Raw genomic sequence first — 24106 nt, forward strand, 5'->3', positions numbered from 1 at the left:
ACAGAATTAAAGCTACAAAACACATCGATTTCCTCTTTTCTTTTGTTCATCGATGAACATTAATTACAAGAGTCACAGCAGCAGGTGTAAGAACGCCGCCCCTTTAAGAGCTGACGCTCTATCCCATTTTCACAACTCTTTTTCGCTAATCTGAAAAAAATGAATCGCATGCGTAAACGCGTTAACGTTGACAGCCCTAAAATTAATATAAATTAAATCAAATTTAAATTGTTATATTTCTAGCCAGCGTGAGATAAACATTACGGGGAATGAGACAGCGCGGTTCTACAGCTTTGACTTTCAAAATAGAGGAATGATACTCATAATGATAAATGATGCTCTTACTACACTTACTACACGAATAAATGTGCTTTACTACACGAGACTCTCAGAACTTTCCTCTAAGTATCTTCTTTATAAATCAGCTGTCGGGTAGAATAGTGTGTTAAAATTGAATCATGCATTTAGATTTACTCTCGAGTTGTAAAGAATAAATCCAGAACAATGCATCTTTTACCGATCTAGCTCAGTCAGTTGTTGACGTATTAAATTCTGTTAATATTTACTCATTGTGTCTATTCGAAAACGTTTAACGTGTCACGAAAGTGTTCGAGAGCTACTGCAATACCATAGAAGAACCATTCAGTCAAGGTTCTTCCATCTCTTTCTTACCTTTTTATAATGCGAATTCGCAACAAAGAACTTTTTTGAAACAATAAGGTTCTTGGGATGTTAAAGTGTCTTTATGGAACCGTTTAGACAAAAAAGGTTTATCTATGGCATCGTGAAGCACCTTTATTTTAAGAGTGTACTTGTGGAAGTTAGCAATTCTAGACTCTCTCGGTTACTTGAAAACCGTAGCTGTTCTTCATCTGAGAAGCGGATGTCCTGGGGTCACGATCGGTTAATTATTTACTCTTTCAATACAAACTTGTGCCCTCCAGTCACGGCAGTATTGGTTTAGCACAAAGAACACAAGGTTCTCTGTGAAGGCTGCCAGCATCCAACATATTGCTTGTTACTGGAAATGCTTCACGAGGTTAAAGGAACGGTTCACCCTGAAATGAAACATCTTTTCAAAAGGTGCCACTTTCTTTTGCAGAACACGAAAGAAGATATTTTGAAGAATGTTGGGTACCAAACAACATTGGCCCCCATTGACTTCCATTATATGAAACATTTCTCAAAATATCTTCTTTTGTGTTCCACAGAAAAAAAGAGTCAGATACAGGGCTTGAACGACATTAGAGTGAATAAATGATGACAGATTTTTTATGTTTGGTTGATCTATCCCTTTAATCCTCATGTTAATAACTAAGCAACGGTCAGAATGTGAATTCAGTGGCATTGATGTGTTATTAGTAACAATGTGGTTGGTCACAAAAAGAGTTGACGCTGTTAGCCGAGCAATTATGTCGTTCCTAACGGCCCGTATTTTCAGCGTCTTAATTAGCAGACGCTGTGTCGGCCGTGTTATTGTCTCATAACATTATCAGTTTGCGTGTTCACGTACGTAAATGCGGATATTAATACAGCTGCGAGTTTGTAATTCTTTCTTGCTTTATGTGCATAACAAGGTTGCATTATGCAAACTCAAAGTGAAATTCATAATGCCGTTTCCGCCGGGACGGGAACTCCTGGCAGGCCTGGATCGTGTTTCTTTCACCCACACCTAGTTTAATGAATTCATTAGCCGGATCATTCACTGGTTAAGATCTGATGAGGATTAAATGCTTGGTGTGATATTATTCGTGCATCTGTTTGGTGTAATTACGTGTGATAGGAAATACAAAAGAAAGCCTGTTTGCCTGTAAATTGAATTGAAATGGGCAGGGAAAGGAGTTGTGTTGGAGCACTGTGCCGTTCAATAGATTTTCAGAAGTAAATTTGTGGAATATATTGATATGCTTATGAGTGTTAGCTGCAGGGATAAACAAGGGTTTGGTCGTTTGAGATTTGCTAGAAGTTGTGTCAGAAGTTATAAAAGGGATTAATAAAATATATTTATTTAAGAAATAAATCATAGATTTAATCACTAAATTAAATGTTTCTTTCATATTCACAGTTTTTAAAGCTTATGATTAATGTTCAACAACACTGACTCTCATATCTCATTTTCATCTGTCCCGTAGGCTTTGAACTTTCTCATTGCGACGACCCCGGCATACCTCAGTTTGGATCCAAAGTGAGCGATCAGGGCCACTTCACCGGGAGCATGGTGATGTACCGCTGTGATGCGGGATACAGTCTCCATGGCAGCAGTATATTGAGATGCATGACGGGGGAGAGACGGGCGTGGGACAACCCTCTTCCATCCTGCATAGGTGATCCACCCAAATGACTAAACAACTGCTTTGATTATCACGATTATAACAGGATGAATTATTCATCGAGAATTAGGAGGGTGTGTGATAAATGTAGTGAAGGCTGGAGTCCTTGAGGGAGAGAATTGAGACAACGGAAGTTCAAAATGCTCCGTCATCACTTGATCACTTGAAGTTCCAGAAAGTTCTTGGTTGGGAATTTGGATACAAGGAGTTACAAGAGAAAAATAATTGTGGTTTTTGGTAATTGATAGTCAATAAATGCATTGATTTATAATGTTATTTATATTTATAATAGTGTTTATATGTAGTTTTGCTGATGGTTTATTTATGAAAATCGTGAAGGCATTGCGTTGTATAATGCCTGTTGTATAATCACAATGCTTTTCTTTGTGTAATTAAAAACTTACTAAAACATAAGAAGTCTATACAAAGTATACAGTACAGACATCCATGCTAATACAAAGAAGAAGTACTACTTTTAAACTAAAAAATAAGAAAGTGCACTTTCAGTGTAATTTGTATGTTGTCATAAAAGCATTGTTGTTAACCAGCTGGATACTCAAAGTTTGTATACTTGGATAAACAAAAAAATGGGCCGGATTAGTCTCAAGTAGTACTGAAATAGTACACTAATACTATATAATACTATACTAATAGAAGTGCTTACTATATGAAGTATCCTTAAAAGTATACTTGAACTTTGCTTATGTATACTTAATAAAAGGAACTTATTTTTATTACTTGTTTTTTTACTTATAAGATATAATACTATAAGATATATTATATTTCTTATATAAGATTTTATGACTTATTTTGACCTATTTATAAGTTTATTTTAAATAAAAATGATTTTGCACATTTTTACCTATTTTTTAAGGGCAGCAAAAATATTGTACGGTTTTTATTTGTTAACGTTTTTTTTTTTCATTTTAGTCTAACATTACCATGGTTTGCAACTGTGTTGCTGTGGGTTTTTTTTTGTCAAGGGCAATTATGTCCTAATATTCATTAGGGTGTCCTCGTGACAAATAAGGGTCAAAGTAATGTTACCGATTAATAACTAATATCATCTTCATGACGTTCAATTCTTATGTCATATTTATTTATGTTGTCTTTTGCACTGCACTTATTTACAGCAATGGATTTGATTCTAATTCAATAGTATACTGTAATATGCAATCTGTAGAGTGGTGTAGCATTTTGTTTCGATTCTGCAAAATCCGTTTTGTTTTAAACTAGCAGACAGTGTGCAATATAAACAATATGCAGTATGCAGGAAGTTAGTGTTCCATTCAGAGAATTCGTTCTGTTGATCCGGTGGATTTCCCCGGATTCATAAATTGCACTTAATTGGACTTGCTTAGCAACGCACGTCTGTCCGTTTTGCGCACGTATGCTAACACCTTGAACAGAATTGATCTGCAGGAGTGTGCCTGTCACGTATCTCGCTTGAACATGTCAACTTCTGCCTCAACCAGTGCTGTGTGTTTGTCCAACCAATGGGATAAGAGCTTGTTTGGAAACTATTATCATTTTTGCGATACAGATTGTTTTCAGCAGGTTGGAAATCGCAATTCTTCAGGAAGCTGTGTTTGGTGAGAAGTACAGTGTTCAGAAATGCTGTCTGTGATGTTTCTGGTTGGTGTTCTTCTGTCGGCGTTCTTGCTTTCATTGCATTATGCTAATTAGAGTTTGCTTCATTGCTTAAATCCAGAGTTTAATGTGCTTATAATAGCTTGTAATATTATAACTAGACAATCTTTACTTCACGTAGCCTTGAGTTCACACAGCGCATACTGAAAATACTTGAGGGAGAAAAACTTTTTCATTTCATTCTCACAGCTTTCCTATAGCTCAGTACTAAGAGCATGGCTTTAACAACGTCAAGGTCGTGGGTTCGATCCCAGGGGATTGCACATACTTAGAAACAAATGTATAGGATAATGCAATGTAAGTCGCTTTTAAGCTTCTGCCAAATGCATAAATGTAAATGTAAATGCCATTATGAGAGTGCATATGCAACGCCAGCATACTGAATGATGTTGTGAACACTGGTTTGCCTGGCTCGACCTGATTTTGCCAAGTGAGAGATGTCCATTTGAGAGATGGACAACATTTTTATAAATAAAACCTAAACCCACCCTAAAGCCCAACCCTAAGCATAACCTAACCCCAAAATCAGAGGAAAATGATAAGTGAAAAACAATGGTCTATAAGCATCTAATCTTGGTTGTAAGATTAAACTTAAAATAAACTGTAAACTTATTCCTGAAATCTGATTGGTTGATTGAAATGTTGTCCTAGGGTCAACATGATGTTGCCCTGAGGACATCAACCACAGAGCCGGTTTGCCTGCGTCAGATGTTTGTGTGCTTATGGGTCATTCCTACTGTTCGGTGCCATTTGAGACTCCAAGACATAATATGAAATATTTGATTTAAAAACGGGACTATAATAATTTCGTAAAGCTTGTCTTCCATAATTTACCCATTTTCACCTCAGAACACTATGATACATACTTAAATTGAACAAAATTACTCTGATTTTAGTGCAGGCAGGCTGAACTGTCATGTCCCCAGTCATGTATGCTTAACTTAAATATAACTAAGAAAATCAAATTAATACTACACTTTATATATATACTATTATATACTGCTGTTGTATAGCCATATAATATTTAACAGCAGTTTTTTTATTAATATATTTTTAATTGTTAAAATCTTTAAATAAATATGTGAGATGAATGTCCCCCCTGTTACTTTGATTGTAATCCCTCTGACCACGCCACCTGGTTGCTCTTTTAGTCACATAATTCTCAGGAAGTAGCATACAATTTGTGGTAAATCATCTACAAGAAGCAGAGTAAAGGCTCGTCCACACCGGGACGTTAATCGCTTGCGTTTATCGTCGACGTTTAACGCCTCGTGACTAAACAAAGGGCGCCAATGTGAGTGTGCACACCGACGCGCAAAACGGCAGGTGTAAAAGCGTAAAAAATTTTTTGACGCAGCGCGTTAAAAACTGGCCGACCAATGAGATTGCCGCTTTTGTTCACGTGCCTGGAGCTGCTGAAGTTACAGTAAAATACGACTTGGTGGTGCTCAAGCACAAAACGGTCTTGCCGAGCACACATTGACGAAGAGGAAGCAAGATGAATTCTTCTTCTGTGTGACAAGCGAGTGTCAGAAGCATAAAGTTGCGCAGCGCCACCTTGTGTAGCGCCATCTATGTCAGGGAGTGAATTTGCACGTTCACTCGGCTCATCGCCAGTGAAAACCGTTTGGGTATGAACGCCGAAAAACGTCTTGAAAAACGATGGCGATAAGCACGTGTGATTATCGTCCTGGTGTGTACGAGCTTTTAGTTTTACTCTTTTATCTGCTTTTTCTTCAACATTTCAGAATAGATCACTGATGTGGTAAAGCATAACATGGCCTCTCTGTTATGCTTATTTTTAGAGGAAACAGTAGGGAAGGAATAGGCAAAATGAGGTCACTTAAAAATGGGACTAAATTGCATTAATATAGTAAATGAAATGCATAAAAATATCAATGTGGCATAAACATAACATGGCTTCTTTAGTAATACTTTATTGAAATACATTTGCAGGGTAAAGTGAGGGACATTTTCGCCCTTATTAAATGTAAATATTACATTAACTATTCATTTTAAATGCTTAAAAAATACGAAAATGTCCTGTAACGGGGGACATTTGGCCTATGTCACATGGTAGAAAAACTCTGGTAAAAATGAAAGTTACTTTTAATTTTTCGAAAGTTACTACTCTGAAATGTCACCGAATAGTAGGAATGACTGCTGCATCTTCAGGACAGAACCGCAGTAGCTCTGCGGCTGCCAGTCCAACCATTGGCTTACCTTTTACAGGGCAAGGCAGAGTGTTAGAGGGTGAGAAAAGTTTCTGTTGAGAAAAGTCTTTACACTTTACACGACACTACAGGAAGTCATATGCAGTGTAATCCTTATCTTTAGCAGTCTACTCATTTTCTTCTTGCTCATCTTTTCATAACTTATAAAAGAAAACAGAATATTGTGCACCCGCCATCGCAACGTATAAATTAAACTCTTGGCGCAAAAGATGCTACGCACAACACGTGACATAATTAAACCAATAACTTTGAAAACATCGGGGAGCAGTGATTCGTCGATCAACCAGAGTAACAAACAATTCCTTATTTTTATTTTAAGCAATCAAAAATCTGATGGGGAATGTGGGTCATTGTCGCCGGTGCCGCCATATTGGAAAGGGCAGTTCTCTATAACTAGTGAACGGAGGGAGCTGCAGTTTTTTTCTGAATAAAAAGCATGACTGGATGATGTTTGTGGAAACCCTAAAAAATTCTACAGTTACTTGAATTTTGATAGATTTGGAAAAAAATTGACTTCTTTTGTCATAAAGGAAAAACATTGGCTTGTCAAGCATTCATTTAATTTTGTTGTTGTTATTTTTGTTGTTGTTGATTATAGTTGGGGATACATCCCTAATGTAAAAAAATGGTTGTAAACATTCTTGTGCTTCTTATCCCCCCGAAAAATACACATTCCCCCCTATTCAATTGTATGTGTTTATGGAGAATTCCTGCAACCCATGCACTCCAAGGCGCTTCATGCAGCATGTACTGTATGTTTGATATGATGTCAAAGAATGTAAACTAGAGGAAAACAAATAACTTGAACAGCAGATTTGTAAAAAGACATACATTAATATTTCATATTGATTTGTGTAAATGCTTGTTTTTTGTAAGAGATTTCTTTCTTAGCGTGGATGTACAGGAAGATAAAACAATACAACTGAATATTTCATGCCCATGCATTTATGTATCTGGGTAATGTTCATGCCGTAAGCAGGATACAGTACAGTAATGTGGTCATTATCTCAAAATAAATCTCTTCAGCGTTATACGTGACCCGCTCGTCCTGTCGGCTTTACTGTGTGTCGTAATGACCAGTCTGTTCATTATCCGCCTCTTGCTTTCTGTGTTTCTCCTTTAGACCTTTACGCTAACCAAACCCAAGGATCCTTTAAAATAATCATTAGGATGATAGTTCGATCGGTCTCGAGCAGTCAGCAGTATTAATGGTGGTCCGGCGTACGTGTGGCTGGTGTATGAGGAAATTTGTGAACAACAGAGTGGTTAACACGAAGCTGAACTCCTCTCTGGTGAGCAGATGCTGGAAGCTCGCCTCGAGGGTCCGCTTGCTCTCATGACAGCACCTTGGGAATTTCCACTTCAAAATGCTGTTCTTTGAGGCTGTGCTTAATATTTCATGCAACGCTAGACTTTAAACGCCTGGTTTTATACACCTATTTTCCTCCTTCGCAAAATGGATCAGGTGAAGTTATGAGACGTGGTATAAAATATTAACTCCGGATGCTTCCTGACAGAGTTTAAGCTCACGTTTGTGAACGAGTAAAAGTTAGCCATGCAGGTCGGCTTTCTAGTGTTTTCTTGGAGAATAATTTGGATTTGTTCTGAATTGTGAACTGTTAACAAACTGTTTCTCGAACTCTCCTCTTGTCTGCCATTGATTGAAAGATAATCGTGACAATACTGAGGCAAAGAAACGATGAGTTATAAAAACAGTGTTTATGCTGCGAACGTTTTAAAAATGGCTTACCTCCGGGCATTTTCTGTGGGACGGAAAAAAGATTTTGACCGATGGTTTATTATTATAATGCCCGTTGCATAATCCAAATGCTTTTCTTTGCGTAAAATAATTCAATACTTGCAAAAAACAACATGAAGTCTATACGAAGTATACAGTAATTTGTCAGGAATCCATGTAATTACAAAGTTTATTGAAATGTGCTTTGTCACGGTCGGGGTGAAGAAGAACCCAGATGCAGGCAGGCAGAAAATCAGGGGTCTTCTTCACCCCGACCGTGACAGAAAAAAAAAGCAGGGAAGCAATACATGAAACGAGAGGGGCGGGGCCAAAGACAAGACACGAGAAAGCACATGAGATGTCAAAACATAAACAACTCATGGCTTTCTCACATAAAACCTAAGGGCTCTGTCCCGATCCTGCCACACGACTAGAATTTCATAAACAAGAAGGTAGGACCGTGACAGTGCTTATACTGTTTAAAAGTATACGTCAAAAACGGGCCGAATTCTCAAGTAGGATTAAAGTAACACACTAACAAGTATACTAGAAGTTGTACTTGCTAAGTGAAATATCCTTAAAAGTATACTTAAACTGTGCTAAAGTATACTTCATAAAATGAACTTTTATTTTTTACTTATTTATAGGATTATTTTTGTTACTTGTTTTTTAATTCATTATTCATTTACAGTATTTGCAAGATTTTTTATTACTTGTTTTTGTATGTATTTTTTACTTTTTTACTTATTATTTTATTACTTATTTATTGCTTGTAATTTTTTTTAACTTATTTATAGGTTTGTTTTTTTATTTATTTTTTATTATATTTTAATTTACAGTATTTACAAGATTATTTTATAACTTTTTTATTTATATGATTATTTTATAACTTTTTAAAAACTTTTTTACTCATTTATATGATTATTTTCTTACTTATTATTATTATTATTTTTAACTTATTTATAGGATTATTTTAATTACGTATTTTTTATTAATTTTTAACTTAGTATTTACAAGATTATTTTATTACTTATTTCTTCTTATTATTATTTTTTGCTTATTACTTTTTTGTAAGGGCAAAAACATAGTGTAAATGAATGCAATAAGCCTCAAGAACCTGTAGTTTACAGTCAATTTAAAACATCTTTGTTAGACACAATGTGTTACTTACTGTATATCAGAATAAGCCAAAAGTTCGTTATCAACAACAACAAAAATAACCTTCCGTGTATGCCATTCAGAAGACAATCATCTTCACTTCACAAGTTGGTTAACCCTTTCACAGACATATTCAACTTTGAAGTTGCACGTTTAGCTGGTAATATCAAAGTTGAATAAATACTTGGATCCAAGGGAGCGTTGGAAAATTCTCAGATGTAAGAAGCGCCATGGGCTGACATCATGTATCTGCAGTTTGGAGTGTTTGAAAGCCTGTGCGTTTGTTTCTTTACTCTTGTAATTTGGAGTAGTGTTTTAGGCCGTGTGATTGATGTTTGGACTAATCACGCTGTTATCTGTACTACTGCTTCGGCTTATACATAATGCAGAGTCGAGTCGAGCGAGCTTTGACTGATGTAGTACAGAGAACGCCGCCATAATGAATATGATAATCCTTCCTTTATTTTGTGATATATGCAGCACTCTTCTGGGTTTTTATGCACGGTTGAGCTCATAAATAACGTGGACAGAGTTTTAACATTAATTAATGACATGCACGGGGAACGTACTTAAAAACCTCCGTCTTGTGCATGCATAATTACGGCCGGTTCTTGCATTAGAGCGATAGGATGGCGCGGCTCGCTCCTGTCAAACAGCCTGACTCTCGGCAGGGCCGCTGAATACATCATCATCGTGTGTGGGAGATAACTCGAGTTTATTTCTTCATTGCAGCCGAGTGTGGGGGAAGTTTTAAAGGCGAGTCATCTGGACGGATACTGTCTCCCGGATACCCTTTTCCCTATGACAACAACCTCCGGTGCACCTGGACCATCGAGGTGGACTCGGGCAACACTGTCAGGTGACTGTTAATGAGAGGTTATGTATGGACACGTGGCTCATTTTTTCATTTTCATTTCAAGAGATCACGGGTTGGCACCGATTCGCTGTTTTTACCCGGACACATGCTGTCAGTGATGTTAGTGTTCTGGATGCTGTGTAACATGTATTTAGACAGCAGATGAAAGGCTTTAATTGGGCTGTTGCGTCGGAGACGTTATTTTTAGCCGATCGCATTGACCTTAAACAGAGAAAATCTATCTACATAAATAAAAGGAGGTTTCATCTTTTTCATTACGACTGAGGTCTTTAACCTGCGCAGTTGTGCGTGGTGTGTTTACAGCTTGCTTATTAAATAGAAAATATATAAGACGTCTGCTTTAAAAGAGTTTTATTTCACGAGACTCTGAAGTGTTTACTGGATAGAACTTTAGTGTAGTTGTTGAGCACTTTATCAAGGTGCTAAATGCATTGAAAGGCTTGTTTTTTATGGAAGTGAAACTTTTTACTGTGATATTTACTCCGCTCTTTAAGATCTCAGCATTTGTCCTAGATGTCAATGAGATTAAATGTAGAGCAAATGGAAAAAGTCTCATCTGCATCTCAGATATTCTCTCGAGAAAAAGAGTCAAAAATGTCAGTTAATGTCTCAGAAGAGATGTCAGCACCCAGATAGCACAATCCATCTGGTTTACGTCTATTTGACATCTGCATTTACATCTGCAAGACATCTTAAATACATAGTTTGCTCATCTGCAATACGTCTCGGAGACGTCTGAACGTCTGTAATACGTCTGCTAAAGATCTGGAGATCTGCTGCTTAAAAACATCTGCTAAACATCTTAGAAAGAGCTGTTGTACATCCATTCTAAAGCATAAACATCTTACAGACATCTTCTAGATGTCTATATGACGTCTGACAGCAGACATCTCCGAGATGTATTGCAGATGAGCAAACGATGTATTGTAGATGTCTTGCAGATGTAAATGCAGACGTCAAATAGACGTAAACCAGATGTATGTGTGCTATCAGGGCAATGTGTCAAAGTGAGCTCATATTTGTCAAGTCTGCAATCAAAAGTCAATATTATTGAAGATCTCAATATGAACTCTCGTCAAATTTACCCAAATCCAGATTATTTGACCTCTACAATCTACATTCACCTCCATACTTTTCATGCATTTCAATTACAATCTCATTTGTTTCTGTTTTTTTATTTCTCTTTATTAAGCAATTTTAGGAGAAACGTTGGAATGGTTTTCATTGAATGTTGTTGATCTTTCAGTCTCCAGTTCCTGGCGTTCGACACCGAAGCCTCCCATGACATCCTGAAGGTGTGGGACGGACATCCCGAGAACGAGATGGCCTTAAGGGAAGTGAGCGGGTCTCTGTTACCCGACGGCATCCACAGCACCCTGAATGTGGTCACCATCCAGTTTGAGACGGACTTCTACATAAGCAAATCTGGATTTGCCATTGACTTCTCAAGTTAGTACATTTTCAACCCTGCGATACTCAGTTTCACAGTACTTTTATACCTCCCTGTCAGGCTTTACGGAGCAGATGTAAGAACAAATCTTTCCCTCCGGCGGACTTTCTCATGAAGGGTTAACATCTTTATAGGGTCACTAGATAGGGCAACACCTCTGCTGTGTGCCATATAAAATTGATGTGCACATGTTATTCAATTCGACTGTGTACATGCTACCTGTACAAACACATGTGTGCGGGTATAATATTTGTTCTTTGCAGACCTGCATCTGTGTAATTCGGCTTCTAGCGGGTGTGCTACTGTATTCAACGAAGCAAAGCTCACGGGTTTGATTTTAAGAGAACACACATGCTAATAAAATGCGCAATTTGAACACGATGTAAGTCAAAGAAAGGTTATTTTAGTTTACTAAAATCAAAACTTTGAAAACATTTCTGTTTATTTAAATAAAATAAATGATTAGCCTAAAAATTATAGGAAAAACCTAAAGCACTAAAATTGTAACAATTAACTAAACTAAAAGTAAATTATTCTTTTATAGCAGCATCAAAAATAAACAAATAAATAATAAAATGCCAAGAGCATATAATAAAATTGCTAAAAATTTTACTAGAATTAACTTAAAAATCTAAAAATAGAAGCTAATTAAAAAATATTTATTAAACTAAAAACAAAACTTTAATAACTCCGAAATGCACAAATGTATATAACATTTTTGGCTGAACTATCCCTTTAAAGGAGTTGTTTACTATAAAATTGAAATTTCATGATAATTCACTCACTCACATGTCATAAAAGTTGTCCGTGTGTTTATTTCTTCAGTCGAAAACAAATTGAGGCTTTTGAGGAAAGGTTTCCAGGGTTCTTATCCATATAATGCACTTAAACGGGGGACAGGGGCGTAGCCAGAACTTTTTTTTAGAGGTGGCCAGTGATTTTATTAGGGTGACCAAAAAATCCTTACAGACAGAAATTCTTTAACTTCTACTGTAATTTACACCAATTCTTCATTACACATAGTTTGCTGGTCTAAAACATACACAAAGAACGTAAAGTAAACCATTTATTTGCAATGCTTTCATGTGCTAACATTATTTTAAAATAATTTGCTAGCTATCATTTGCAGTAAGTTTTTATAGAAAATAAACATTGCAGTACCCCAACTTAAACTTTCGCGAAAATGTAATTAATGAATGAAATCCAGTTAAACAAGACTGATTTTACTGACCTGATCCTTCTGCTCGCGAATGAACTTCCATGGTACACAGACAGTACGCTGTCACGAAGCGGTTAGCAGCTGTTCAGCTTTAGCGCTCAGACTGTTTGCGTCAGCGTATGACATCATATTAACGCGAGAGTAATGTTTTCGTGTTACTTTTAGTGCATACGCACTCCGTAAACTCCGACACTCATCTTAAAACTGCTTCGCACAACAGAGGTGGCCAGATAGGTGGACATCGATCATTCAGGGGTAGCCGTGGCCACCCATGGCCACCATGTAGCTACGCCCCTGACGGGGGGCTGTTGGTTAAGGTCCAAATTTCAGTTTCATCGCAGCTTCAAATGCTCTAAGCAACACCAGCTGATGAATAAGGGTGTTGTCTAGCGAAATGATTGGTCATTTTCCAAGAAAACCAAAAATATATATACTTTATATAATACTTAAATACTGTATATGGCTTGCTCTGCCTCAGAGTGCCTCCACTCTGCGCGTACACGAGTTCAAATACTCTGCAATCACGTTGGAATGGTCAAGTTCCGATCCAGTGTTTACGAGTGTGGAGAAAGAAGACCTTTCACAAGTTCTTGGATGTTGAATGACACGTTATATGTTTTTATGCGAGATTATTGTTTAAAATGGACAGTTCGTGTGCCAGTCAGGGATGTTTAAATCTTTTGAAATCTACGTCACGCGTAACCTTTCCAACGTGATTGCGTAATACGAAGTCGTGGACGTGCATCGTGGTGGCAGTGCAAGCCGTATATTTATGTTTGAAAGGTAGATCATTTTTGTTTTGTTTTCTTGGAAAATGACCAATCGTTTCGCTAGACCCTTATTCATCAGCTGGTGTTGTTTAGAGCCTTTTGAAGCTGCGATGAAACTGAAATTTGGACCTTAACCAACAACTCCCCGTTTAAGTGCATTATATGGACAAGAAGCCTGGAAACCTTTCCTCAAAAGCCTCAGTATGGTTTCGACAGAAGAAATAAAGACACGGACGGCTTGTACAACATGAGTGAATTATCATGAAATTTTCATTTTATAGTGAACTACTCCTTTAATGCACCGTCGTTTTGGACGAAAAGTCAAATGTGTACATCTGCCAAATGCAGAAATGTAAATGTGCAGAGCCGGCTCGGGGCAGGGAAGCTCGTTATTTCTGTTTGAGGACCTTTCAAACCATTTCAGAGCAAAAACTGAACATAAATTAGGCCGAAAACTGCATGCATGGACATATAATTTGTGTAAGTACAGCGCACACCCATTAGCGAGTGATTTCAAGCCCGACCGGGTCTGCTATAACTCAAAAACGAACTTTGTTCCACACCTGTGTTAGACAGTATTCAGCTCAGGCGAGGTTGTAAAGGACCCCATGGAGACATTGAACAGCACAAAGGCCACATAACCTCATTTCCGAGCAGAAAACGCAACCTCCCGCCGTGAGTTCCAAGCAAGTGAAAAGTGAGCACAGCCGGTACACTTTTTCGTTTCGCAGGTTCCGTGGCGACCGCCTGCCGAGACCCGGGGACGCCCATGAACGGCAGCCGCAGCGGCGAAGGCAAGGAGCCGGGCGACACCGTGACCTTTACGTGCGATCCGGGCTACGACCTGCAGGGCGAGCCCCGAATCACCTGCATCCAAGTGGACAACAGGTTTTACTGGCAGCCCAGTCCCCCCACCTGCATCGGTGAGATGTTGTTTGCCGCAAAGCCACCTGAGATGTGTAATATACAGGCTCATTTCACACCTGTCAGGGCTGACGAAATGTCCTCCATGACTCCCAGAAACCACTTTCAGTCTTTATATAAAAAAAAAACGAGGCGTAATAATAAATCTCTTTGATGGAAATATCTTATGCGTATGCGCAGTCAGCGCTTAGACTTCTGGGCTGTGGGAAATTTGGGGACTTTTTCCCCGTGATGAATGCTTGGGAGAAAATGCATTTATTTGGTGGGTACCTGCAGTCTGCAAAAATATATTTCCTGGCATCTGCCTCCAAGTGTTATTGATATTATGGGGTTTTAAAGTTCATGGCGGGTTTACAGGCGAGATGACGGCGCTCTTATTCTCTTCTTTTAAAAGTTTTAAAAATAGCTCATAAGAAGGGCTTTATTTGCATGTCTGGATTTGGATCTGGCATTATTTGGGTATCCAGAAGGAGATTTTTGTTATCTCGGTACGGTCTAGAAGAATCAGTTGAAGTTTTAGAGACAGCAAAAGAAGACTTGTGATATCAAGGAGTCTTAAATATGATCATCTCCATTCCTAAAATATGAAGTCAGCCTTGTATTTTCATATACTGCCGTGGAAATAATCAAGAGACCATTTTATGAATTATTTTCATTTATTTTCAGTAAAATGACTACTGACAATATTTCTTCCAAATTTCAAATGAAAACATGGTTTTTATTTGCGTTTATTTGCAGAAAATGAAAACTGGAGAAACAGGTGAAAATAACAGAAAAGATGCTCTGTATTTTTTCACACCCCAAATGCTGCAAAGAAATCAAGTTCATAGTCACTTTTAAGCAATACAACAGTCATATTTCTACATGTATTTAGGAAAAGTTTAATAATAATAATAATAACCTGGATCTTTATCACAGTTTCCATGCGTCTTGTCACGCTGTCAGTCGTTCACGTTGCTGTTGGATGACTTAATGTCACTCCTGAGGTTTGATTTTGTTGAAATTCTACAAACAATGGCCTGAAATGGACACAATACATCTAGAAATATTGAATAAATACACATTTGGAATGGTCTCTTCATTTTTTTTTGCGTCTGTATATGCCATGTTGTATAACCAATAAGTGTTTATATTATAAGGATGCTAAATATGTGTTTCAATGGGCTTTTCTATCATCATTGTTCAAGTGAGTTACAGACAGTGAACCGTCAAATGATTTATCTCTGTATGAAGCTGACAGTGTACTGTAATTTTAGACGTATAAACCTGAACATTTATAATAAATAAAGTCCCAAAGCTGTACAGAGAATACTCCCTCACAGCCTCCAGTGAGCACGCTGAAGGCAAGTGACAAGATGCTTCCTAACAAGATACAAAACGGATGCTAACTGTTCTTGATAGTGCACTACAGAACACTTCACTGAACGAAATGAAATGCTTATTTACAATACTACATGCACATTTATATTTATGTTTCATAACAATTTACACACAAATATACATTTTCAGCTCCTTGCGGTGGAAACATTTCAGGATCTTCTGGATTCATTCTGTCTCCAAATTTTCCCCACCCCTACCCACACAGCAAGGACTGTGATTGGTTCATCACGGTTCACCCTGATTATGTCATCTCCTTGGCATTTATCAGGTAAGATCTTTACTTTGTCTAGTAATGGTAATACTATGGTATTGCTACAATACAATTCGGTGGAATATTAATATGGTAATACATGGTAAATCTTTTTTTACCATTCTAGAAGTCAGAAATGATTATATTGAATTTTCAGCATACGGCTGAGCCTACCTGCTCTAGGACCCTGGGGAATCCCTGGGCGGAGTTACGTAGGAGGAAACTTATGAATGCGTTAAATATCGTGAAATTAAACAATAAAGAGCAAAAATACGATAGCAAAAATAGTTTTCAGATGCAGTGTACATTATTTACAGCAGTAATATGACATTAATCGATCTAACGGATTAATTACTCCACCACCTGTGACGTCATCACCCCTGTTTGGTTACTGACATTCGTTCAAACATCTTCCTTCTTGTTTAGCAGAACAACGAAATGTACATGTTTGGGACAATGTGAGGGTGAGTAAATGATGACAGAATTTTCATTTTTGGGTGAACTATGACTTTAACTTCCGGTAGACCTCCGCAAAGAATCAACTGTTGAGTAGTTTTAATTGAATTTAAAACAATTAATATATAATAAATGTTCGTATAAATTAAATGTAAAATAAATTGTTGTGTTATAACCAAACACATACCTATAACTTCGGACCAGGCGCGTGCGTCCAATGAAACCGTCTATTCCAGTGACCTTCACTTAGTTTTTTCACATATAATTGATATTTTTCCAACGAAACTACTTCGCTGTTTATTCTTCAAGAAGTAATAAAAGTTGATTCAAATCTATGTGTGTGTTTCACACACAGTTTGCTTTAGGCCAGAAACAAAAAAATAATAAGAAGAAGAATTTTAATTGAAAATGTGGATGATGATGTTATGGATGCAGAAGGTGTTTTTAAGAATTGCATTTCTAATGGGTTTTGGAATCAATGAATAGATCCAGACATATTAAATAAGTGTCACGTTATTGACCCGTAACTGATTCTATCTTACCTTAGAAATTGGAATATGACATTAATATCAAATCGTGATCTGTGCACAGAAAGCTCAATTACCAGATTACTTTGTGTCTGGAAATTTGCTTCCTTCACTTAAACAGAAAAAGTGTTGGAAATCGTGTCATTTCAAGTGATGTTGTGAATAAATGTCATGTCGTTGTAATGTTTCTTCAGTTTCAGCACAGGTCACATGAGAACGGCCTCCTGCTCTCATTGCAGTTAATCATGAATTGCAGTATTTTCTCAATCTGTTTTTCTGAAGCATGGATGGGATATTTACGTTCATTTCTCCTCCCACATCTGTGAATATTTCCTCTTCAAGCAGGTTTATTCTACTTGATAATATTACCCCCCACCTGAAACATATAAAACTGCCTCTTCAAGCCATTTTCTACTTCAAATGAACCAAAAGGTCTTTTATGAAGATCACAGGCACTATTTGAACATTCTCTGCATGAAGCCTGTGACACATTTTTCATCTTTCCTGTTTTATAGCAATCTTTCTTTATAAGCATTTCTTTACGGATACTAGAAATGGATGGGTGGGAAAAATAGAAATGTACTGTCATGTCATTCCAAACCCGTGTGATTTATTTTCTGTTTCTGTGAAACAGAAGTAGTTTTCCATACGATGAAAGAATCTTCAGAAGACTGTAATGGTGTTCTTTCTTTCTTTCTTTCTTTCTTTCTTTCTTTCTTTCTTTCTTTCTTTCTTTCTTTCTTTCTTTCTTTCCTTCGTTCGTTCGTTCGTTCATTCGCTAATAGTTTCTTTCTTTCTTCCTTTCTTTCTTTCTTTCTTTCTTTCTTTCTTTTTTCGATCTTTCTTTCTTTCTTTTTTCTTTTTTTCATTCATTCTTTCTTTCTTTCTTTCTTTCTTTCTTTCTTTCTTTCTTTCTTTCTTTCTTTCGTTCTTTCGTTCATTCGCTAATAGTTTCTTTCTTTCTTTCTTTCTTTCTTTCTGTTTTTCTTTCTTTTTTCTTCCTTTCATTCGTTCGTTCGTTCACTCGTCCATTCGTTCGTTCTTTCGTTCTTTCATTTGTTAATTTTCTTTCCTTCTTTTTTCTTTCTTTCGTTCGTTCGTTCGTCCGTTCGCTAATAGTTTCTTTCTTTCTTTCTTTCTTTCTTTCTTTCTTTCTTTCTTTCTGTTTTTCTTTCTTTTTTTCTTCCTTCCTTTGTTCATTTTCTTTCTTTCTTTCTTTCTTTTTTCGTTCTTTCTTTCTTTCTTTCTTTCTTTCGTTCTTTCTTTCTTTCTTTCTTTCTTTCTTTCTTTCCTTCGTTTATTTGTTCGTTCGTTCGTTCATTCGCTAATAGTTTCTTTCTTTCTTTCTGTTTTTCTTTCTTTTTTTCTTCCTTCCTTTCTTTCTTTCTTTTCTATTCTGTGGAGAAAATTGTTCTGTTTTTGTGTGTTTTGAATTAAATCTTGTTTTTTGCACTCATTTATTTATTTGTTTGCTTATTTACAGTATTTCTTATTTTTCTTTCTTTCTTTCTTTCTTTCTTTCTTTCTTTCTTTCTTTCTTTCTTTCTTTCTTTCTTTCTTTTGTTTGTTCATTCGTTCGCTCGCTCATTCGTTTCTTTCTTTCGTTCATTCGTTCGTTCATTCGTTCGTTCGCTCATTCTTTTCTATTCTGTGGAGAAAATTGTTCTGTTTTTGTGTGTTTTGAATTAAATCTTGTTTTCTTGCACTCATTTATTTTTTTGCTTATTTAATTCTTATTTTTCTAAATATATACCTATAACTATATGTACAGTATATATTTAACTCTTTTAAATAAATAGGTTTCTAAATCTCCCAAAAATCTCTCTGTTTCATTTCTCTGACATTTCGTGTCTTTATCTCATCTCAGTTTCAGCATCGAACCCAATTATGACTTCCTGTATATCTACGATGGATCGCACAGCAACAGTCATCTGATCGGCACATTTCAAGACAGCAAGTTGCCTGAGAAGGTGGAGAGCGGTTCTAACATCATGCACATCGCCTTCCGCAGCGACGGCTCCGTCAGCTACACCGGCTTCCATCTGGAATACAAAGGTACTTGTTTCTTTGTTTCAGGTGGAGAGGTTCAGACCGGTTAAAGATCTGGGCAGGCAACCAAAATGTTTTTGGTTTGACTCCACAAGAGGCAATTCTGGAACTAGAGCTTTATTCTTTAACTGTGTGCCCTAGAGCAAAGCATTTAACCCTGAATGACTCTATGGGCATTGGCCATTTAACTTTTTAAGAATAGTTCAGCCAGAAATGCAAATTGTGCACGCATTTATTCAGACTCAAAGTTGTATAACTTTCTTCTGTACTACACAAAAATTCAGTTTCAGGTAATTATTCGTTTTCTTTTCCATACAATGAATGTGAATGGGGACTGGAGGCGTCGCACCTTATAAAAGCAGCGTAAAGCATCGAAACAGTTATCCAATGGATATGTGTGAATTTATTTGTCATCGTTCTCAAAAAATCGAAAGCAACCAGTCCCCATTCACTTTCATTACATGGAAAAGCACCATAATTTTATTTGATTCTGAAATATTACAAATTTGTTCTTCTCTTTTTCTGTTTCACTGTGGAGAAATTCATATGGCTGTCACAGTAATGTCATTTCTGCGTTTTCATTTTTCTTTCAAATTGATACTTCAAGCGAGCAACTCATCGATTGCCGTTTATCCCTTTAAATCCTTTCATCTTCAACATCTTTGTCACATGCCACACGTCTGGTGCTTCTCTCCCGTACAGCTAAACTGCGCGAGGCTTGTTTCGACCCCGGCAGCGTGATGAATGGCACACGGCTGGGCGGCGACTATAAGCTGGGCTCCACCGTGACCTTCCACTGTGATCCAGGCTACGAGCTCCAGGGTTATTCCAGTCTCACCTGCGTGATGGGCGCCACAAACAGACCCGAATGGAACCGAGCTCTGCCCAGCTGTCAAGGTGCTTTTAACGCCCTATTTGTTTTGTGCTGGAATACAGAACATGTACAACCCCGCCTGTACGACCCAAATACCAGCGTGACGCACTATTTTTGGACCCGATGTGAGATGAAAGTTTTAAACGGCCTGGTTATAATAGTTTTGCTTGGGAATGAAAGTTACATTTTAGGTGACTTTAAAGCAGCGTAAGTGTAGTTTCGTTTTAGGATGACATTGTTCTTTCTTCAAATATAAATGCGAAGAGGCGCTTGTATGTACACAAGTGGATGCTACACAAAGACATGACAAAGTAGTTTTTGTACAGCAGCGCACGAGACAGCCTGAATCGGTTTTACACATATTTAGACCCAAGGCTTCTCTATTGATTTTTTTCCGCCGTGTTGTACGCGTGGCCTTGCGAACCCTCTACGGCTGAGATTGAGTTTGGGATTCATCATGTGGAATGAGCCGGCGGTCCGCTGCGACAGAAGCGATGGTCTTTGGTTACAGCTACAGTGATTCAGTAATGACTCATTGTTCTTCGCTATTTCGCGAATGATTCTCGCGGTGCCGCCGGTACAAAGCATCACTAACGTCTCCTAGGAGACAGCGGAAATAAAATGGAAAGACTTTTTATTCGGCGTGATTTGTGATGTTTCTCGCAATGCCCGGGAGAGGATGACTGAGGACTTTGGTCTTGCTTTAGTTTTGAAGCTCACGTTTCGTCAGCGAATCTATTCAGATCTCGGCGCTCTTAAAGGTGAAGTGTGGCGTGTGGTCAATGTTAAAACGGTCTCTTTTTTTTGGTTAAGTGCATTGAGATGGTTTTGAAGACCCATTGAAGTGCCTTGAAATGTGTAACTTTGTTTGGTGCCGTGAGGTAAGCACCCCTGAAATAGAAAGTTAGTTGAAGTGCAAAATGAAGTCATGAAAATCGTCGCTTCGTATTGGAGGTGCTTAGGGCTGTAAGTTTTGAATGTTTTAATTTTCTAAATGTGAGTTTCGTCAGTGTTTTAAAGCACACTCGTACTTTAGGATCCCTATAGTAGTTCACCCAGAAATAAAAAAAATTCTCACCCTCTTCTCATTCCAAACAGTTTTGACTTCTGCAGAACACAAATGAAGAACGTTTCTCAAAATATCTTCTTTTGCGTTCCGCGGAAGAAAGGGTCATAAACGAGACATGAGGGTAAATAAATGATAACACTATTTTTTATTTTTGGTTGAACTACTGTATCCCTTCATGGCTAACAAATTCATTCTAAAAGACAAAAAACTTCTATTTTAATTTCATAGGGAATTAAGGCACATGCAGGTTTGTGGCATTTTTGTGTTCATCTGAGCGTTCCAACCATTGGCTCAACCGATGCCGAGAGCATGAGGTAAAGAGTTCGGCAGTATTTTCTCGACAGTATTTTTACACCACTAGTCTGAACTTTTTTCCATCTCGTGTCAGTTAGCTTGCTGCTTTCTCTCTCTCTCTCTCTCTCTCTCTCTCTCTCTCTCTCTCTCTGTGTTGTTCTAGAGGAAAAGACATCAGTCATAACACTCAACATTCGGGAGGGACTTCATACATTTCAGAACGTCCATTAATATTAAATACGTTTGTGTCGCAGTCCCACCCATGTGCTGTGACACCTGCGCACGACCTCACGAGGGCTTGACCGGTCTCCTGACAGCTCTCTCTCTCACACACACACACACACACACACGCACACACACGCACACGCACACACACACACACACACACACACCTGTTAAAGCAGCCTGTGGCGTGTAAACAGATGCACTCTACATTACCTTTGGGAAATGCCTGTCACACACTGTATACAGTATGTGCATGTGTCCTGGCTGTTAATTGACCCTGTGCTAAGCTCCGCCCCTTTGGTTACCTTGCTCTGTTGAATGAGCTTTTCAGAATGTCCCTTCGGAATGAGTGGTGAAGAGTGCAATTTTCAGCCAGATGTGCTTGTGAAGTGGGAAAAACTGGATGGATGTTATTGGTACGTGGGCTGGAATGAAGTGTGATATTGCGCGGCATTTTTATCTTCCGTTTTCATTTAAATATATGTAGAAATTGGAGAGTAACATGATTTAAACTATTGACACTTGTCACAGTCAAATTTGCAGAGACAATCCTCATGTGAAATATATATAGTAGGTGGTACCTGGAATGATTCATGTGATGAAAGGTGGCACTTGATCTGAAAAGTTTGGGAACTACTGACTTCAATAGTTTGGAAACAGGGCTAATACGGTTTACAGCATTATTTTAAACGTGTATCCTTTTTTTGCACTTATGCCCTGGGAATATCCACATTTAGTTAAAAACTATCCAAATTTTGTATTTTTGTTTGTTAGATTGTATTTTATTTTTTACTATATTATATTTTAATTCTATTATATGGTATTTAATTTTTTTTATATTTAATTTTTATTATTTTGTTATATATATATATATATATATATATACAGTATATTTTATTGAATACATTTAATTAAATTTTTATTATATTTTGTTATATTATTATTTTATATTTTATTTTTATTATGTACAAAATATTATTTATTTATAATATTTATAATATTATCTTAGGGGGAAAGTCCATTCAAGTATAATGAGACAGTTGTGAACACATTTTCACCTTCTCAATGCGTGATTTTTGTTCATTTTTAAGCATATGAAGCTATTCATGAAATGTGTTCGTTGAGCTGTCAGGTACAATATCGTTGTAAAAGTCAGTTTGACGTCATTTGACCGCAACTGACATAAAAATAAGTACATAAAATAATCCACAATTATATGTTTCAAACAGAGATGGTGATAGAGAGAGCAATCAGCTTTAAATCTTAAGACGGTAGGGCTTACTGAACTCTGGAGGTTTTTTTGTTGTTTAGAATTGAACGCTGACTTCATAGACGTGCTATTCAGAAAGTGCGAGAACGGACATACTTTCATTGACTAGCTGGGAGATATTCACATTTCCACAGAACAATATAAACACTTTTCTGTCAGCTGTTAATATGAATAATTATAACATTAGTCGCAGTGAATGATTTGACTCGAAGCTTGCAGGAACGCTTTTAAAGCTCGTATTGACCGCGTCACAGTCGTTTGTTTGCTAATTCTTGAAATGACTCTTTCAAAACAGAAATTTGTGGAATCAGCAGCGATAAAGCCGCGTACGGACCGGACCGCGGGGTTCCCATCGAATAATGCAAATGGAGCGGCGGGTTTCCCATGTGTGCAAGTAAAAGGCTGTAAATGTCACTCGAAAGAAAGATTTATACTTTTCAGAGTCGTGTGACAAGAAGAAAGCTTCTCTCCGCTCCATTAGATCCGACTACGTTTTTATCCCGTAATTGCCGCCGTAATATTTGCCCGTTTCTCTTGCGTTACGTTAAACTGTATCACTTAGTGTCGACATATAATGTAAATCGCTCCTTAACCAATGAAATCACACGGAGGTCGTTGCTTACGGAGAGTGGGAGTTGTGTTTTAGAGCGTCAGATTGAATAGTATTATTGTCAGGGCTGTCATACCGCTGGAGACGGTTGATGAATGACTGCGCGCGGTTATAACTCTAATGGTCTCGCCGGAGCTGTCATCAAGTTTCACATTATATAGATTTACACGTCCTGTTGCCTTTGGTTAAGTGTGGTTTAAGCACAGAACTCCACACAATATCTGTCCACAGGTTTATGAACCTTGAGTTAAAGGAGTCATTTCATCCACTTTCCCGTAAGTAAAAGCTTACAGAATGAAGAGTGTTTAGACAAGAAAAGCCTTTAGGCATATGAGCGGCCCGGAAGCCAAAAGCTTTTATTTCACATACGGTCTGTCCAACCTCACGGTGTCCTCTGCGTTGAGATCACATGACCAAAAAATGGAATATTTCAGAATTGGTTTTGCAATGCTTGGATGCATTCAGACTGAATTTATTTTGTGTTCCCGCAGCTCCATGTGGAAGCCGGTCGACGGGGTCGGAGGGTACCGTGCTGTCTCCGAATTACCCACGCAACTATACCGAGGGCCTGAGCTGCGTCTACGAGATCGCCGTGCCGGGAGAGTTTGGTAAACGCACAGCTTTATTGATAACACTATATTTATATGTTGAGATATTATACAAAGCACGTATGTGCTGCTCAGGTAAACACACAAAAAACATTTTCAGGCATTTTAGAAAGCGTCATTTACTGTGTTTGTGAGGTCACGGTA

General features: G+C 37.6%; 1 protein-coding gene across 5 annotated transcripts in view; it reads left to right on the forward strand.

Moving 5' to 3' along the window:
- csmd3a (CUB and Sushi multiple domains 3a) overlaps positions 1–24106 on the forward strand; it is a 235512-nt gene that overhangs the window by 101509 nt on the left and 109897 nt on the right. For all 5 annotated transcript variants that reach the window (XM_057339366.1, XM_057339370.1, XM_057339369.1 and 2 more), the window contains exons 24-31: positions 2133–2324; positions 9843–9969; positions 11234–11436; positions 14158–14349; positions 15860–15998; positions 18831–19018; positions 19715–19909; positions 23846–23962. In XM_057339366.1, the coding sequence (XP_057195349.1) occupies positions 2133–2324; positions 9843–9969; positions 11234–11436; positions 14158–14349; positions 15860–15998; positions 18831–19018; positions 19715–19909; positions 23846–23962 (1353 nt within the window). The remainder of the gene's footprint in view (positions 1–2132; positions 2325–9842; positions 9970–11233; positions 11437–14157; positions 14350–15859; positions 15999–18830; positions 19019–19714; positions 19910–23845; positions 23963–24106) is intronic.

The sequence above is a fragment of the Triplophysa rosa genome, linkage group LG8, assembly GCF_024868665.1.
Source record: "Triplophysa rosa linkage group LG8, Trosa_1v2, whole genome shotgun sequence".
Taxonomy (NCBI): Eukaryota; Metazoa; Chordata; class Actinopteri; order Cypriniformes; family Nemacheilidae; genus Triplophysa; species Triplophysa rosa.